Genomic DNA, 18,310 nt, shown 5'->3' with positions numbered 1-18,310 from the left:
CTATTCAATAACCCCAACTAATTGAATATCATAGGGAAGGATTCAGAACACATAAAAGGGATTAGAGTCACCGATGAACTTGACACTATCTCAAGGGCGTTCTTATGGTTCATTTGGACTTATGGAAATGGTTTAAGTTTTAAAAATAAGGTGAAAACATCTTATGCTAACTTTTGATGTCAAAGACATGTTATTTTTTATGGTTTTCGAATATATCAAAATGAGACAAATATTTGAGTTGAGATTTATGGGCTATTTACCCATTGTATTTCACTATTTAACTTTCTGATCTTATTTTTAATAAAAAGTCTTTTAAAAACAGAGGTCTTAGAAAGAAAATATTTCTAAACTCTATACCCACGAATGATTAATTTAAAAAAATTCAAATGACTTTTATAGGGTAATTGTATATATACACCATCATAACTAATTGTACCCCTTTTATTTTTTTTGTTTTGTTTTTGTTTTTTTTTTTTTGTCTTTGTTCTATTTTTTTCTTTTGTTTTCTTATACTAACATTACTCGATTTATTTGATTTATTATTATTATTATTAAAAATATTAAAAATAACAATAATATAAATAATAATAATAATAACGTAACATCTCGTTTAAAATAAATAAATAAATAATAAACCCTAAATCCACGAGTTGTATTTTTATATTTTTCTTTTAGCCTAAATTCGTAATAATTTACCAGAGTGTTAGCGCAAGGAGTTAAATGTTATAAATTCTGGAAATCGAGGGTTAAAGTGTAACTTTCGGACTAGTTATAAATAGAATTGTAGGAGCTAGGGGCTGTTTGGTAATTAATGGATTCAATCTAAAAAAGATTTTTGTGGCATGGACTAAAGTTGAATAAAATAAACTAAGTTTGAAATGAAGGAGGCGGGACTAAAACCCGTCACCCTCTCTCTTGGCCTCTCATTTAAGCAAACCCAAACCCTAACCCTAATATTGTTGCAGTCGCCACCCTTATCCCTCTAATCTCTAGCTCCCACCATCTCCTTTGTCGCTGTCATGAACCACCGCCACTATTGCTACCGACGAAGGCAAGGATCGACGAGGCCAACGTCGTGACCGCTGGGAAGGTCGGAAGAGCCACGGTTGCTGTTGTTGTTGTTCTCAGTTGGGGTCGCACAATCTCTCTCTTCTCCGACTCGTTTTCTGTTAGCGCCGCCGCTGCAGCCGCTCTGAGCGGTTGTTCCTTTTGTTGTTCCTTTGGTCGTTGTTCCCCACCAAGATAGTGGTTGCGGCTGTGTCATGTTTCACGTGTATGTATATGTTTTTGTTGCAAGTTGTGAGGCATGTGTGTCTGTGTGTGTTTTGTTGGCCGGAAAAACGAAGAAAAACCACCATGGCAGCCAACCATGGTGGTTGCCGCCTTGCTGCCAATTCCTGCCACCACCAGCCACTGTGTGGGTTGGTTGTTTGGATGTAATATGGTGTGTGTGTATGTGTGTGTGTTTTTTGCATGGTTGTTGTAGTGGATGTTGTTTGTTCAGATTCTAACTTGAAACTGCCACCACCGCCGCTAGTGGGTGGTCGCCGCCGACCTCCACTGTTCGAGGTGGCAGTGGGTGGTGCCTGACTTACTAAACATTAAAGTACCTATGCATCTATCCTTAGACAGAGTGGCACATGTTATTGTTGGAAATCCTAATTAGGGTTTAGAAAAACCTAATGTCAAGAAAACCCTAGTTTTGGAGTTTTGCCGGGACCCGCGTTGAACTGTTAATTAAACTTTAAATTATACTCGATAATGCCCTACGATTAACTTAATGCAGTATTGGACGTAATGAATTAATTCCTTAAGGGATTAAGTGTGGAACACTAACCATAGTTATCATTTTATGCGGAAACTCGAAAAATAGGGAAGCCCTATTTTGGGAAATGATTAGGGCGTGTATTTGGGTTATTGCTTGGATTATTATTATACCCGATAATGATGAGGTCAAACCTTAGTCAGTCCTACCCTTAGGTGGTTAAGTCCTTAGAGGGTTAAGTGTCGTTACTTAACCCTAATCATTATTTTACATAGAACTCTAATCATCATTTCATGTGAGGTAGTCACTATTGCACATGACTATGACCTGTGATCAGGCATGGACTCTAGTATCTTTCTGTAGGCGATTGGAAGTGAGTTGAAGCTAGTAGAGCTATTTGTTACTACGATGGTTACCTACGTGCATATCGAGGTGAGTTTCGCCTCACTGTACCCGTGGTTCGAAGGCACCAATGTCGACCCACTAGTTTTGGTTATCTGTTAGTAGAAGGATGCCTTAGGGACTGTATATAGTCATGTAGAATAGAGTGAGGACTCTTGATCTAAGCTCTCTTAATTGTTCCTTGTTTGGTTGTGGTTCTAGAGTAGGATCGCCTGTCCGGGTGACTATCTTACCTCTGAGTATATATGGTCATGCATTCCTTGGACTGTTGATATTTAGTATGTTGATATGCTATAGTGATCTGTTAGATATGTATCCTGGTATCGAGTATGCTGCTATGTTGTAGTGATCTGTTGGATTTGTATCCTGGTATCGAGTATATTGCTATGTTGTAGTGATCTATTAGATCGGTGTCCTTGTATCGAAGATGCTGCTATGTTGTAGCGATCTGTTAGATTTGTGTCCTGGTATCGAGTATGTTGCTTTGTTGTAATAATTTGTAGAACTGTATGTTATATGTGCTTGCTGGTTATCATTTATGGAGTGCCCTTAGGGACTGTCTGTGGTTATGTAGGATAGCCTGAGAACTCTTGATCTAGGCTTTCTTGCATGTTCTTTGTTTGGTTGTGGCTCTAGAGTAGGATCATTTGTTCGGGTGGCTATCTTACCTCTAGTTACTTATGGTTACGCATTTCATGGAGTTTAGCTGGTAGCGAGACTCTATGTTGTAAGAGGATTAGCAGGCAGTATTGAGCTGTATGATTGATGTTGCATGTATTATGTGCCTACTTAATACTTGATTGTTTACGTGTCGACATGTTGTGTTTGGTTTGGGTGGATGTGGTCCTACTTTATGTTGTAGGCCAAAATACCTGGTGCGGGCCGGCTGTAAGTTGTAGGCACGGAGGCTCGAGATGAGCTGTTGGGTTGAGGCGGTAAGGCCAATAAACCCGGTATAGTTGGGCATTCAATTCTGATAACTGATTGGCCTCGTTGCTCGTTTATTTGTTTGGTTATATGTGGTATTTTGGGGAAACTCACTAAGCTTTATGCTTACCCAATTGTTCATTGTTTCAGGTATCATCGGTGGCTATGGGAAGACGAAGGCGAGGTTGTATACACTCATCAACAGCATTGAGGATTTCGCATTTTCTATGATACTCTGATTTTTAATAAATGTATATGAAATAAACGTTTTTCTTCATAATGAATTTATAACCGGGAAGTTTTACTTAAATAAAAGTGAAAATTTTTTGTTGTGAAAATGGTAGGTTATAAATAATAAAGCAACGTTTGTTTTTATTAATCATAGGATATACAAAAAATTTGAATATTACAATTGCTTGGTGCATTATATGTATTTTACGGAACATAAGAATTTAGTCGAACACTAAACAAGATTTTCCGTCCATTAAAACGTTTTAATTTGTACGTACATAGTATTATACAAGGTTTTTTTCGTATATAACTGTATTTCCTTTACTGAATGATTCCCACTGCATTTGATTTGAAAGTTGTGATACAGTTATGAAAAATGTATGATACTTAGTTATTAGCTAATTTTACATAAATGGTCCTTGAAGTTTAGAATGCCTCTCAGTTATTAACTAGTTTTCATTATTATTGGAAATAAAAAATAATATTAATAATAATTTGTAATGTTTGTCAATTATTCAAACGACTATATAAACTCGAACGATTATATAAATCTGGATATATATCTCATTGTACAACACAAAAAATTATTATAGAAAAAAGTTAATAATAATAATAATAATAATAATAATAATAATAATAATAATAAAAAAGGCAACATAAAAACAAAAATTATATAAAAAAAAAACAAGTCAAATCGTTTTTTATTTAATTGATATTAGTAGTAATGAGAAGTTTACAGGTACAATTACGGATGTTATTCGGGCCGGAACCGGACCGAACCGACCCGAACCCGAATAACCCGAAAATCAAGTAAGGGTTATTGCATGAACCGAAAATCAAACCGATTAACCAATATGGGTTTGATTCGGTTCCGGTATTAATCGGTTCGATTCGGTTATTACCCGAATAACCCGACTAACATGTACAAAATGATTAATGACCTAATATAACCGAAAAAAGCCGAATAAACCGTATTAGGATTCTATAACCCGAATAATAGAATAACAATTAATGTACTTTTATATATCAACATAAAACATTCAAAGACTAACATAAACAATAACACACTAAAAGAATAACATTTACATAGTAGATTGATATAATGAGAATTAATTTTTTACTTGAGGTTTTTGAGTTGGAGCCCAATTTTCCATGACTAGACAAAATAATGAATCGTGATTTTGATTTCTATCGATCAAAGAAAGGGGAGGATGAATGTTTTTCGGGTCGGGTATTTTGAACCGAAAAAGCTCTTATTTGGGTAACCCGAACCGAATAACCCGAAAACCGAATAAGTATAATATAGATACCCAAAACCTGAATCGAATTGCTTATTCGGGTTTAATTTCGTTCGGTTCGGTTCGGGTTTTCGGACCAAATTCTCATCCCTAGGTACAATTAGCAATTGGATACGTATAATAATATTCTTTTTTTGACCTAACCTGCATACGGTGTACCTTTCGGTTGCTTTGTATCATCGTATGCATTTGTAGTTGGATAAATTGATCAAATATTTCAAAATAACTTTAAGAAAACGTTTTATATAATATAAAATAATGAAAATGAATAAAACTATTTGAAAAAAAAAAAAAAACGAAAACTAGTACATCAATTAATTAGTGCAATTTCGAAGGAGGTTGTTTTGACAAGTGATACTCATACGTAATCGCATTCGAGGTGGACATGAATACCCACAAACACCTCTTGCCCCAAATCAATAAAATATGATATATAAAGAGAGCAACGTGGGTCAAGTTTGAAATTCCAGATTTGTATTTTGTTGAAATGTATGAATCTTTGACCGTACCATTGACGACTCGAAGTCTTAAACACCCAGCCGCGCGAGTTCCTCTTCCTCTTTCTAGATGAATATAAATACATGCATCCTCTCGTCATAGATTACATGATTTCAGTTCTAGTTTATTGACTATCCAATTATCAACTAATTTATATATAAAACGAAATCATCCTTTCAACAAAGGTATTAATTTGCTTTTTGGGGAACGTAAACATAAACACGAGATTTGGATTATCGATGTCGTCTGCTTAAGAAACACCTGTGTTCATACGTTGATTATATCAGCTAGCCCACAACCAGTTGAAGCTTATTCAATTCTCCGATCAATATAATGAAGGCTGCCGGAAAATTCTATACCTTTCCTTGTGAGTTACTCTCTCTCTCTCTCTCTCTCTCTCTCTCTCTCTCTCTCTCTCTCTCTCTCTCTCTCTCTCTCTCTCTCTCTCTCTCTCTCTCTCTCGGTTTCGCATGTAGGGGTCTTACCTAGCCCATGACTCTATCATTTGTTCATCTAGACATCTATGTGTTCATCAAAACTAGTTATGCTCGACGTTGGAAGCTAGAAATATTATTTTTATAAGTGTTTACAAAATTAATTGATTTAAAACATGTAAAATAACATAAAATGGTTAATATAAAACACTTCAATGATTTTTTTTAAATAATTAATTTGATTTATAAAATTATAGAAGATAATTTTGTTAAACACTATTTGAATTAATTTTGGGATTTAGAGCTTTTAGTTTTAGCTAAAGCTAAAAGTCAACAAAGCTATGTGTCTGACATGCCCCAAATAGTTGATTTAGAACATGTAAAATATACATGTTGTTTGTTCATAATATTGTAACAATAGAGTTTACTACTTAACATATGTCTAAACATCATATCAATTTCAAAGTACTCCCCACTAATATATTTAATTTGGTTTCTTGTAACTTGAAAATAAAAATATGTTTAGTTTACTCTTGAGACCAAAGTCCAGAATCATATTTATTGCACAACATAAAGCAAAGTTTTTCTTTTTGTCAAAGTAGGGAGGCATAGTGGGATGCTACGACTTTCTTGGCTTTAAAAATGTCACTTTTTAAGACTTTAATTACTTCACTCATTTTAAAATATATCTACCCTTTTTAATACGGTTAATTACATATTTATATAACCACGTTCATTTTTTTTTTTCCAATATGGGTAATCGGATTATGCTTTTTACCGATTTATGTGCAACAGTGCAAATGTTTTAATTTTTCACTAATTTCTATCAACTTATAATACAATAAAAGTTAATTTTTACTATTTTGTACATGCATAAAACTATTAATCTTTAATAATTATTAATAAATATAAGCATGCACTTATCTTTTTTAAACTAATGTGTAGGTTGATCAATTTAATTACTAATTAAATTAAGACTTAATTACTTTTAAAGAAAAGTAAATAAAAAACGAATACAAAACAATCATACAACGTATCGATTACTAAGGATAAAAATGTAAATAGCTTTCAAAGTATATTGTTGCATTTTGCTGATATAATACAAGTGAAATTGTTTTTTATTGAGATGAGTAATACTGTTCCTCTGATTATTACTTCATGTATTAATTTCCTAAACAAGATTATCTATGTAAATTTGGATCTTTTATAAATTGAATAAATTACTGTTTTTTTATGTAATATAAAGAATGACATTAACGATGGGGTATTATCTTTTATCTGGATAAATTTTGTTTAATTTTATAGCCAAAAGATATCATTTGACCGACTTATCGTTACTTTATGTTGACAAGATGTACATTTACAAATTTTCATCATTTTACCACTTGAAATTTTAGTGGACAATAGTTTTTGAATATTTTGTTCTTATATATTATATTGTTGTTACATTCTAAAAATATTGATATCTATGTTACGAAAATGCAGGGAAAATAGAAATGAGATTGAGCAGAATATGGCTTGTAATGCTGTTGCTTTTGGTTTCAAACCTGTCTCGTATTCAAGGGCAAACCCCAGAGACCACGCTACCAGGTCAACCCGCATTTACTTTGAATTTGTATTTCTAACATACATATTAATCGGTGATACCAATTGCCATTTATGTGAGGGTGACAATTCTCAACAATCAACATGACATGAAACCGACAAAAATATAAACAAGTTTGGATTGAGTTTTTCTGACCTGCCAACCCGGAACCCGACAACCCGTTGATTATATGGGTCGTATTCGGGTTTGCAAATAACTGTTGCAGCTTGACCCGTTTATTTTATTAAATTAAAAACATAAGACATATATTATTTAAATAAATGAAAGAGAAAAAAATTAATAGATAAATATATGATATTTAGACCTTTTCCCGTGACCCACAAATCCGATTTTGACACACAAACCTACGAACCAGTAAATTAAATAGGTTAGGTAGGTTGACATGTTTATGGCTAATTCAGGCTACTTTTGAACAAGACAACACAAATATTTATATGGGTCATGCTTAAGTTGAGCTTTTATAACCCGCCAATCCACCAACCTACGACCCGTCAACCCAAACACGACACGATTGTCACCCGTACATTTAAGCATGATAAATGTTGTAGATATATAAAAAATATAACCTTTAGATAATGAAATATAGATAAATTGTTGATTTAAAAATATAAATCATATATGAGATGCTCATTTAAATCATAAATCATTGTATATATACTAAAATACAAGTCTATGTTTGTAAGTAGGGATGAGCATTAGAACCGTCGGAACCGGAACCGGAACCGGAATTGGTAATAAGGTCCGGTTACCAGTTCTCCATTTTTATGAAAACCGGTCCCGGTTCTAAAAACCGGAACCGGTTTGACGTTTTTCACGTTTTTTAAAATGTGCATAACTCACTCATATGAAGTCAGAATTACTTGATTTTTTTCCAACATGTTATTTGGAGCTTGTAGTTCTATTTTGACTGTAAAAACATATATTTTAGTTAGATATTGAATCAGAAACATGCCTCGAAATAAATAATATTTATGCTGCGTTTTTTTATATTTCAGCACTTTTTTTTGTTTTTCTAAATCTGTCCCGCTTTTTTAAATGTGCATAACTCACTTCATATGACGTCGGAATTACTTCATTTTTTTCCAGCATGTAATGTGGTGTTTGCACTTCATTTTAGACTGTATAAACACATATTTTGGTTAGATATTGAATCGGTTATAGACCTTGGAAGGCAGCATATCAATGTTGCGTATTTTCTGTTTCAGCATTTTGTTTTTATTTTTTGGAATCTGTCCTGCTGTTAAAGTGCACATAACTCACTCATATGAAGTCGGAATTACTTGATTCTTTTTTCATCATTTAATTTAGTGTTTGCACTTCAATTTAGAATGTAAAAAGTCATAATTTGGTTAAATATTGAATCATTTATAGGTTCCGAAAGATAACATATCATCTATAACATTTTAACCGGTTCTAGTTTGAAAAATAACCGAAAAACCGGGACCGGAATCGGAACCGGTGCTAAAACCGGCGGTCCGGTTCCCGGTTCTTATAATATAGGGAGACCGGTTCCGGTTCCAAACCGGTCCGATTCTAATGCTCATCCCTATTTGTAAGTGTATTTCACTGTAGCGGAAACGTACATGTTGATATGCATAATCTATAAGTATATTAATTTGTTAATTTCAAGTTTAATCTTTCAACTTTATATGCTTTATCACTTGCAATCCTTCTTTTTGTAAAATTATCACTTTTAGCCCTTTGTTTTCTAGACTTTCGTGTTTATCCTTGATCTCTAGAGTATATATATATATATATATATATATATATATATATATATATATATATATATATATATATATATATATTCTCATTTACTTTGTAACATGCATTTTTAACCCATCTATTTTTTTAAATGTTACTTTGACTCATTCAACTTAGAACTTTATAAAATGTCACTAGTTTGATCAATTATTACTTTTAATATGCAACAAAAATATGAAAAAACTCGCGGCAAAAGGTAGGGTCAATTATTCGTTTTATAGCAATTTTTAATTTTTTGTACTATAAATAAATTGTGGTCATCCTAAATTTTACTTTGTTGTAACTTATGTCATTTGTACTTTTCTTTATGGTTAAAAAGTAGTGGAATTTTGTTATAAAACCCATTTGACCTCCATTATTGCCGTTCAAAATTATTTTTTAACGTCCACCATAAATAAAACAAAAGAAATATACATAATGGCAATAGAATACGTACTTTCATTAAAGATGGTTACTATTATACGTATTGAACACCAACACTAATAGAACCTTTTAACTTTTTTTTTTATCGTAACAGAAAATGGAACAGAAACAAGATTAGCAGATGACACAGTAAGACCTGATCCTTTGGAAAGCCTCAAAAAATACAGGGGAGGATATGACATCACCAACGTCCATTATTGGAGCGTAAGTTTTCTTACATTAGTTTTACTAAACAACACTAATTAAGGTATCAGATTTTGTGTTTTATACGTTGTAATATTGTTGTTGCAGTCAACTGCTTACACAGGAATAGCAGGATACGTACTTGGGGCCCTATGGCTCTTATGCGGCGTCGTATTTGTAATATTCCTTGTGGCAACCACTTGTTGCAAAAGAAACAGTAAACTCAAGAAACACAAGACCCCACCATCATCCCACAAGCAATATTACCTATGGCACATACTTCCCGCAGCCTTCTTCACCCTTTTAGCCATGTAAGCCTTCAAGTCTATTCCTACATGAACCATGGACTTGTACCCTACAATTAACATTACATGCATCATGAAAACTGAAACTATTTTACGTTCTTTTTCAGAGTTGGAACAGGGTTAGTAATTGGAGGAAATGCCAAATTCCATTCTAGGGCAGATAAGATTATTGATATCATTATTGATACAGCCGATGATGCATCTGAGACAATATATAATACAACGGGAGCAATGAAGATGACACGTACAAATCTACAAGGAACGAATGTTGAAGCAAGAACAATACGCTTCCTTGACTCCACTTCCAGGCAACTTGACTCAACAGCAGATGATATACAACGGCAAGCTAGAAAGAATCGGCGCAAGATTGATCTAGGCCTTCGCATACTGTAAGTTTGTTATGTTGTCAAATAAAGTGTTGTCTTAATAAACATATCTACAGATATTCGAGAAAATGACAACAATACTTGAGAAAATGGAAACATACTTTTAGAAAATTTAGTAAATCCTTTTTTTTTGTGGACGATATATATTTGTTAAGTCGGTATTTATATACATTAAGTCGAAAGAAACGTCATTTTACCTATTATCGGACTAGATTGTCTCCTCACTAAAATCCATTAAGTCAAACAGAAACAACACGTGACTCGATAACTTATATTGCAACGTCTTTGCTTTGTGTTGCTAAATTAAATGGTGCTCGTGATTATGATTGCAGGTATATTGTAAGCACTGTTATTTTCGCGCTTAACTTGATTGCGGTTATTGCCTTAACATGTAAGTTTTTCACCTCGTCAAAATACAAATTATACTCAATTTGTGAGCTCTTTTGGAAATTTTCAGACTCGACTACTTGCTAATTAAATACGTTTCTTTGTCGTATGTAGCCGTGGGGGTCGTAAAAATAAGACGCGCTCTTCACATGTAAGTCGAGTAACATATATAAGCCTTATTTATTGGTTTAGTCTCTTAAATTATTAAAAATGGATTATGTTGAATTCTAATGATCATAACCGATGCAGATTGATAGTTTTGTGTTGGTTAATCACGGTTCTATGTTGGGTGTTCTTTGGGGCTTACTTCTTTCTATCACGGTATGTTTATTACTCTTTATTTCCTGTTTAATCTGCTATAAAGTATGTTGTTAATATATGAATTGAACGTGTATTAAAATTTTCAGATTTGGGGGTGATACATGCACTGCACTCGAGGGATTCCAACAAGATCCTTACAACAACAGCTTGAGCTCAATCCTTCCATGTGATGAATTACTTTCAGCCGAATCAGTACTTAATGTTGTCAGTGCTGGCGTTTACAACCTCGTGAACCAGGTACCCTTTATTACTTATTGCTTTTTGGCATGATGAAGAAGATTGTGGATTCTGAATCCTAAATTCTAAGAGCTAAATTTTAAAATTCTTTAGTCGTTACAATATTAACAAAACATTTGGTGGAAAAATTGCAGGTGAATGCTAACATAACTCGAATGCAAAGAGATTCTTCTTTTGGAGTATGCAATCCGTTTTCAGGGCCACCTGAGTACAATTACCAGCCAAACAACTGCTCCGAAAACGACATCCAGATAGGAGACATCCCTGAGGTACTTTTATACACCGAATAGCATGCACATTATAGACATATTTTAAGTACGTGTATATATATATAAAACCACACCAACTGGAAGATGAAGGAATGCACTACGTATTTTAAGTACTTCTACTGTATTTTTTGGGTTTTATAAATGGGTAAAATGCTTTTTTATGTGAAGGAATGTTAATTCTATCTCTCAAAGTACGCAAAAAATGTTTTTTCTAGACCAAATATACGGCCATGTTTTACTTGTAGACCAAAATATCCAACACTGCAACATTATAGTATTTAATTAACCGGTTGATCACGTTGAATAAATTGATAAAAATATGAAATATTATTGCATAAATAGGTAAAAATATGAAATAAGGTTTCATAAATTGGAAAAAAAATGTAATACAATTCTGCGTAAATCAATATTTAACCATTGATGTCGCAATTATTGACAAAAGAATGAAGCATGATTGCATATTTAATTTAGAAAACCATTTTGTTGTATAAATTACAAAAAATATGTGAAAAATTATTGTATGAACAAAAAATTAACCCAATAAAATGTCAAATAAACAGAAAACTTCGGAATGAAACATACACTTCATTGACACTATTTTTCTTTTCATGAAGCTGTTGAAACTGCTTACATGTGTTGATCCTGTTGACGGAGTCTGCAATGGAGGGATTCCTATATCAGGCAACGACTTTAGGACAGCAGTGGGTTATGCATCTTCCATTCAAATACTCTTAAACTCCTATCCAGGAATGGAAAGCCTCCTTCATTGTCAAACAGTGAAGGATGCATTTTCAGAAATCCTTGAGAACCATTGCAAACCCTTAAAGAGAGAAGTAAAGATCGTATGGGCAGGATTGGTGTTTCTATCAATTGTAATGGTGTTTTTAGTTCTTACATGGACCTTTGAGGCATACCATGAACACAACCATCGGTTTTCAGATGGATCTGTGAAGCCTCATCATGTAGATGACACGATAGAATCTGGCATGGTAGAAGAAAACACACAAAAAAATAGTGTAAATAGAAATTAATTGAATATTTGAAGGTGGGCATGCATCCTTGAAAGCTATGGTGATCAAGAGATGATGAGGGGAGTAATTTTTGAAAGAACATGATAGGAGATATGGAATGCACAACAACCATAAACAAAAAATATAGAAATTTCAGTAAGGAATTTAGGTTGGTTTGACAGATCATTTGTTTCTTCTTTAGTTTATTATGGGGACAAACCCCACATATACCATGTAATAATGTGTTACTAGCAATTTTTTGATAATAAAATATCTCTAAGAGATGTAACGTCGTAACATTCATTTATACATGTATAGAGATGTAACGTCATGTACACTTAGATTATTTAGGAATATTTATGGAGAAGAGTTAGAGTATCTACTTCTATATATACTAGCATTTCACCTTTTACTTTTTCTATTTAATCTTTCACTTTTTCTTGTGTTACCTCACCGATTCATTTTCCTCTCATTCTGAACTCACTCTTCAAAACACAGTAAATGGTCGCATTTCACTTCATCTCCTTTTTTTCTTTTTAAATAAAATTACTTTAATTTAAAAAATAAATACAATTAATTAAAATAATGGTTAATAGACATCAAATTAATAAAAACAGAAATATTTTATTAGTTAAAATAAAAATTACATGACCACTCCCATGTTGTATGCTAACTGACGAATTGTGGTTATGCATTTTTGTATTGGAGAAAAACTTTTTCTACCTCATGCATCCCGCTTCAACTAAATATATGGAAATCGACCCTACAGGTCACCAAGAATACATAAAAATAACTGTTTCCTCATCTAAAACCGTCATCTAAACTTTTCAATGTATACGACATCATCGACAAAATAGTCTTTCATAAGACGATTGTGTCTAGCTTCGCAATTTCTCTTCAAATGACATGTTCTCGTTCTAAACATTAAGTTTGAGCTTCTTGGTTTTGGTAATACAGAATTTTATTTTGCCATGATATGACCGATCAAGTTGCTTCTTATAATGTCTTCGTATCGGACAAACTAGATGACGATGACAACAACATTGTGGTTCACTACTACAGAAAGACACATAAGATTGCTATATAGGACCTGATTTCTAAAAAAATCAGGTTATATTATGTAAAACCTGTTGCCTTTGTATTCAAAAATAGTCTCAAAACTATGAGTTTAGCAACGGAAACTTTTTAAAAGAATATCATAAAACAAGTTTTATTTCCCAAACAAATGATCATCATTGAAGACTTAGAAAGGTAAAACACATCCGGAAAATGAAATGACAACCTTTGTAGTTCTTTGAAATCTCAAGGGGAGGCTAGATCGTGGATGAAGAATGCAAAGATCCAAAGTAGAATCTCTTTATTTGTATCCACCAAATCACCAAATCACTTCATGATGCTAGTCTTTACTTGTAGTTAGTTCTTTTTAAGCCGTATAGACTAACAACAAATTAGTCTTAAAAGGATAAGCAACTAAAGCACTCAATACTACACAACTATTGCAAGAGAGAAGAAAGAGGATACCTCTTAAAAGAAAGACTTTTGGAGCGTGATAGTAAGTGAAAAACTAGATTGTTTCGCTAACAAAAGAACTCTTATATACTCGCATAGATGAGGTCAAGTCCATACTTTCATTAAATGAATGATCCATACTTTGTAAGTAAGCTTGGGTGAAAGACCAAGTCAAACAAGCAATCCCCCACTCAACCATGTAATTCACGACTGTGGAGGTGTCGATGGGGTCATTGTGTGTCTTTAACTCAAGATCATAACTAGCTTATCCCATTTGACATTTAAATGAAATACAAAGTGTTCAAAATAAATGCACAAGACATATATATATATATATATATATATATATATATATATATATATATATATATATATATAGTTAGGTTTCCTACTATTATTATTATTATTATTATTATTATTTCTTCCATGAAACGATAATTCCTAATTAAATACAAATGTTAATTATATTAATTAATAATCAAATTATTTAATAAATAATCAGTTAGTGTTTATTTGCTTAAGGTGTGACCTTATATAATCATATATTGTGCGGTTGTGCATTTTTGTATTGGGGAAAAAAATTCTACCTCTCGCATCCCACTTCAACTGAAAATATGGAAATCAACCATCCAAGTCACCAATAAATATGTAAGCATAACTCTTTCCTCACCTGAAACCGTCATCTAAACTTTTCAGTGTACACGATGTCATCGGCAAATAATTTTCTATAAGACGATTATGCATGGCTTCGTGATTTCTCTTTAAATGACATGTTCTCGTTCTAAACATAAACTTTGAACTTCTAGCTTTTGGTAATACTTAATTTTCTTTTGCCATGAACACAACCATCGGTTTTCAGATGGATCGGTGAAGCCTTATAATGTGGATGACACGATAGAATCTTGTAACATCCTAAAAAAACATGATAAAAAATTTCATATTTCAAAAGACAATTTCAATAAACCATGAAGTAATCAATCATTTTTTCAACAACATCATGAAAATCAAAGTATTAGTATCATCTCTCGAAAACATAAAACAACAGGAGGATGTTTATGATCATGCCTTCGCCTTTCCCCGATCATCTGAAGTACCTGAAACATTTAAATCCATAACTATAAACCAAAGCATAGTGAGTTCCCCCAAAATACCCACACACAATAATATACATATAATGCTTGCACACATGAGCCTAAAGTCTGCCAGGACCGCCTTGCAGGGCCTACATGATACCTGGACCGCTCTATTGAGCCTACAGTCTATTAGACCGCCTCGCAAGGCCTACAATAGTTGGATCGCTACCTTAGGCCTACATTCTGACTGGACCGCCTCGCAAGGCCTACAATCCACTGGACCGCCAGGGTATCTTGGCCTACAACATAAAGTAGGACCGCCTCAACCCAACCAACGACAACATGTCGACATATGCATATAAACAAATAACCAACAATATAGGCAATCATACATATCTACCAATCTAACAGATCACTACAACATAACACCATCCTACACACAAGGGTACATACTGTAGTATAAAGTATAATGAGAAAACTCACCTTACAGTCTAGAAGATAACAACACTACTCTTACAATCCAAGAACTAGTACTACCGGTCACCTATACAATAACCAGGGACCAATTCTTTAACTACAAACCAATACCCTCAGATTGACCTATAGTCAAACTTGGTCAAAAAGTCAACTGTAAAAGTCAATAGTCAACAGTCAAAAAGTCTCACAGTTGGCCACCACGTCCTGCTAGCTTCAGCCATGTCCTGGTGGCCTCAGGAAAATAGTCGCCAAAACCCCTAACGCTATCTCTCCACGTCGTGGCCAGCTATGTCTCCACGTCGTGGGATCTGTCTTGACCAACTTAATTCATTAAGCTCTTAATTCTTCAAACTACTCATTTATACTTTCTAGAAGGCTTTCACTCCTCCAATAAGCCATAAAAATCAGTGCTTTATAGATATTCATGTCTAATGCATGTCTTGAACTCCAGCTAGGTGCAAATGGAAGGAAATGAGGTCAAAACCTCATGCAAGGATTCAAAACTCAATTTTTCTTCAGATCCATGACATATAAACATAAGAGGACCTCAATGATCTGTAAAGTTACCAACTTTATGGATTATAACCATACCAACCAACTTAAACATAAAAAATAAGGCAATAAAACCTAGATCTGTAAACATGAAGCATAAAGGTTGGGTCTTGAAGAATCATAAGGGTCCAAAAGATGAGTTAGGAGGTGGAGGGGGAGCTTGTTTGCTGGATCTACACATAACAGGTGCCTTCTTCTTCTTCTTCTCACCCAAAATCACCATAAGTCTTCAAAACTCAACAATGGTGTCTAGGGTTTCTTGAGAATAAAAGGGATGTGACGGAGGCTGAGTGCACCTCCAAACCAGAACGGCGGAAACGTTCGGGGGCGGAGGACGTCATGTACAATATCATAACAATGCACAATAGTAAAACAAGCAACAACATCATCCATTGCATTAATAATATAATTTAATACAAGTGTGTAGTTTGAAAGACACCAAAAATATGAATCAAAATAAAAGACGAGTGTTGAACATGCTCTGTCTTCTCAAAACCTGGTCATCGGTACCTGTCTACTAGTGACTTGAGAATACAAGTTATTTTGAAAGAGTAGATCAACATTTAAGCTGGTGAATTCATAAGTATTTTAGTGTCAAACGTTTGTATAAGTTTGATGAAAGTGTTTGATGTAAATGTTTGTAAGTGTTTGATGTAAATGTTTGTATCTCCTAGAAAATCCTATATTTTCTACTTATAATGAAATGTAGTCTTCTACCAAGACCCGACTGTTCTGTATGTTTGTTCGTTTGTAAAAGTGAGTGTTTTTCCCAAGTATGACTATCATTACCTAGAAAATAGTTTTCATTACCGTTTATGTGAGAAGATCACTATATGAATGTAATGGGAAAATGAAGATGTATAGTAGTATTGTATAAAGTAACTACCATTGTACTAACTACCTTAAACCAATTGTTTAATTAAGGTAAAATGTGATGAGATTATAACCATACTTGATTGACTAGTAAAACACGACGATCAAAACGTCGAAATGGTATGACATTCGTCACCCGTAGACCTGTAGGTCCCACTGTAACTAGCATCAAGGTGTAGGGTGGTCAATCCCGTATAGATCTATACACAAATTCACGCTCTCCCTCCAGGAGACTCTTGTTACAAAACGTGACACAGCAGTATATTGACATGCCATGAAGTAGTGGCTCACATTAATGTTATATTGTTCTTGTATTAGTGTAGTATGTTCCTTCTGTCCTAGTTTATAGTATGTTACTTCTGTTCTAGTGTATATTATGTTCCTTCTGTTCTAGTGTATAGTATGCTTGAACTGTTCTTGTTATAGTATGTTTGAACTGACTCGTGTATGAACTGACTCTTGTAAGTTTCATTGTTCTAGAAATGGTGAGTAGTAATCCTCTAAACTATACCTATTATAGTTTACTAGTACAGTTGTTTGAATGACTGATCATGTTTGTACATCTTTGCTACCCAAAGGTATGGAACTGATTGGAAGAACTTTTATATCTACATACATATACATAATATATAACTAAGATTTAAACGACACTCGGACAAACAACCGATACCCTAAGTCCACAACCAAACAAGGAACAAGAAATAAAGCGATTTATCAGTCCTAAGCCCTTTCAACCTTATTTATATAACTATATCTATATAGACATGATTTTGACAATATATAAGTTTAAAAGCGTTTTGTAAAACGATAAAGAGTTTATCATATAAAAGAGTTTTACCCATTTGAATGGTTATTGATGACTTGATGTCAGTTTATAAAATGATTTTAAACAGTTGTTTGATACACACGGTTTTGAAGTATAAGAAATCCTCTTGTTTGATAGTTATAAATCACATGTGATTGATACTATAACTATATTGTTTTCAACTTCTCCCCCCCCCCCATAAAAGCATTTAAAATCATTTAAAAGATAAGTTTAGGGGTATGAACTCACCTGTAGTGAGTGATTCGAATGTAAGATCGATATAGGATCCTAAGTATGCCAAGTGATTGTCTTGAGCACAACGGATCCTATTAAGCATATCATGACACATATATGTATATAATTAGTGTATGTAACAACTAATCATGTAAGGGAACTGATGGGTTTTGAGCATTCTAACACTCCTATGGTGTACATGCAACTCTAGAAACCTTGGATCTATGTTTTCTCTAAGATACATGCAAATAATAATTTTCCAAGGTTTACTTCCTAACTAGCATGTTATGGGGTACTTGAATCATAAAACACTAGTAGAATTACATACCTTTTAGTATTGG

General features: G+C 33.5%; 1 protein-coding gene across 1 annotated transcript; it reads left to right on the top strand.

Annotated features, from left to right (window-relative positions):
* The first annotated feature begins 5,105 nt into the window (after window positions 1-5,105).
* Window positions 5,106-12,731, top strand: LOC145163077 (uncharacterized). The gene is made up of 11 exons (XM_079081978.1): window positions 5,106-5,488; window positions 7,041-7,145; window positions 9,443-9,552; window positions 9,640-9,842; window positions 9,944-10,225; window positions 10,555-10,613; window positions 10,724-10,760; window positions 10,859-10,930; window positions 11,017-11,167; window positions 11,302-11,436; window positions 12,051-12,731. The coding sequence occupies exons 1-11, from the start codon at window positions 5,455-5,457 to the stop codon at window positions 12,465-12,467; spliced, it is 1,605 nt and encodes a 534-aa protein (XP_078938104.1). The 5' UTR covers window positions 5,106-5,454; the 3' UTR covers window positions 12,468-12,731.
* Window positions 12,732-18,310: the final 5,579 nt, after the last annotated feature.

Source organism: Lactuca virosa, chromosome 3 (assembly GCF_052849685.1).
Source record: "Lactuca virosa cultivar CGN04683 chromosome 3, Lactuca_virosa_CGN04683_v6, whole genome shotgun sequence".
NCBI lineage: Eukaryota > Viridiplantae > Streptophyta > Magnoliopsida > Asterales > Asteraceae > Lactuca > Lactuca virosa.
The sequence above is the reverse complement of the archived record's forward strand: the minus strand, read 5'-3'. Positions and strand labels throughout refer to the sequence as shown.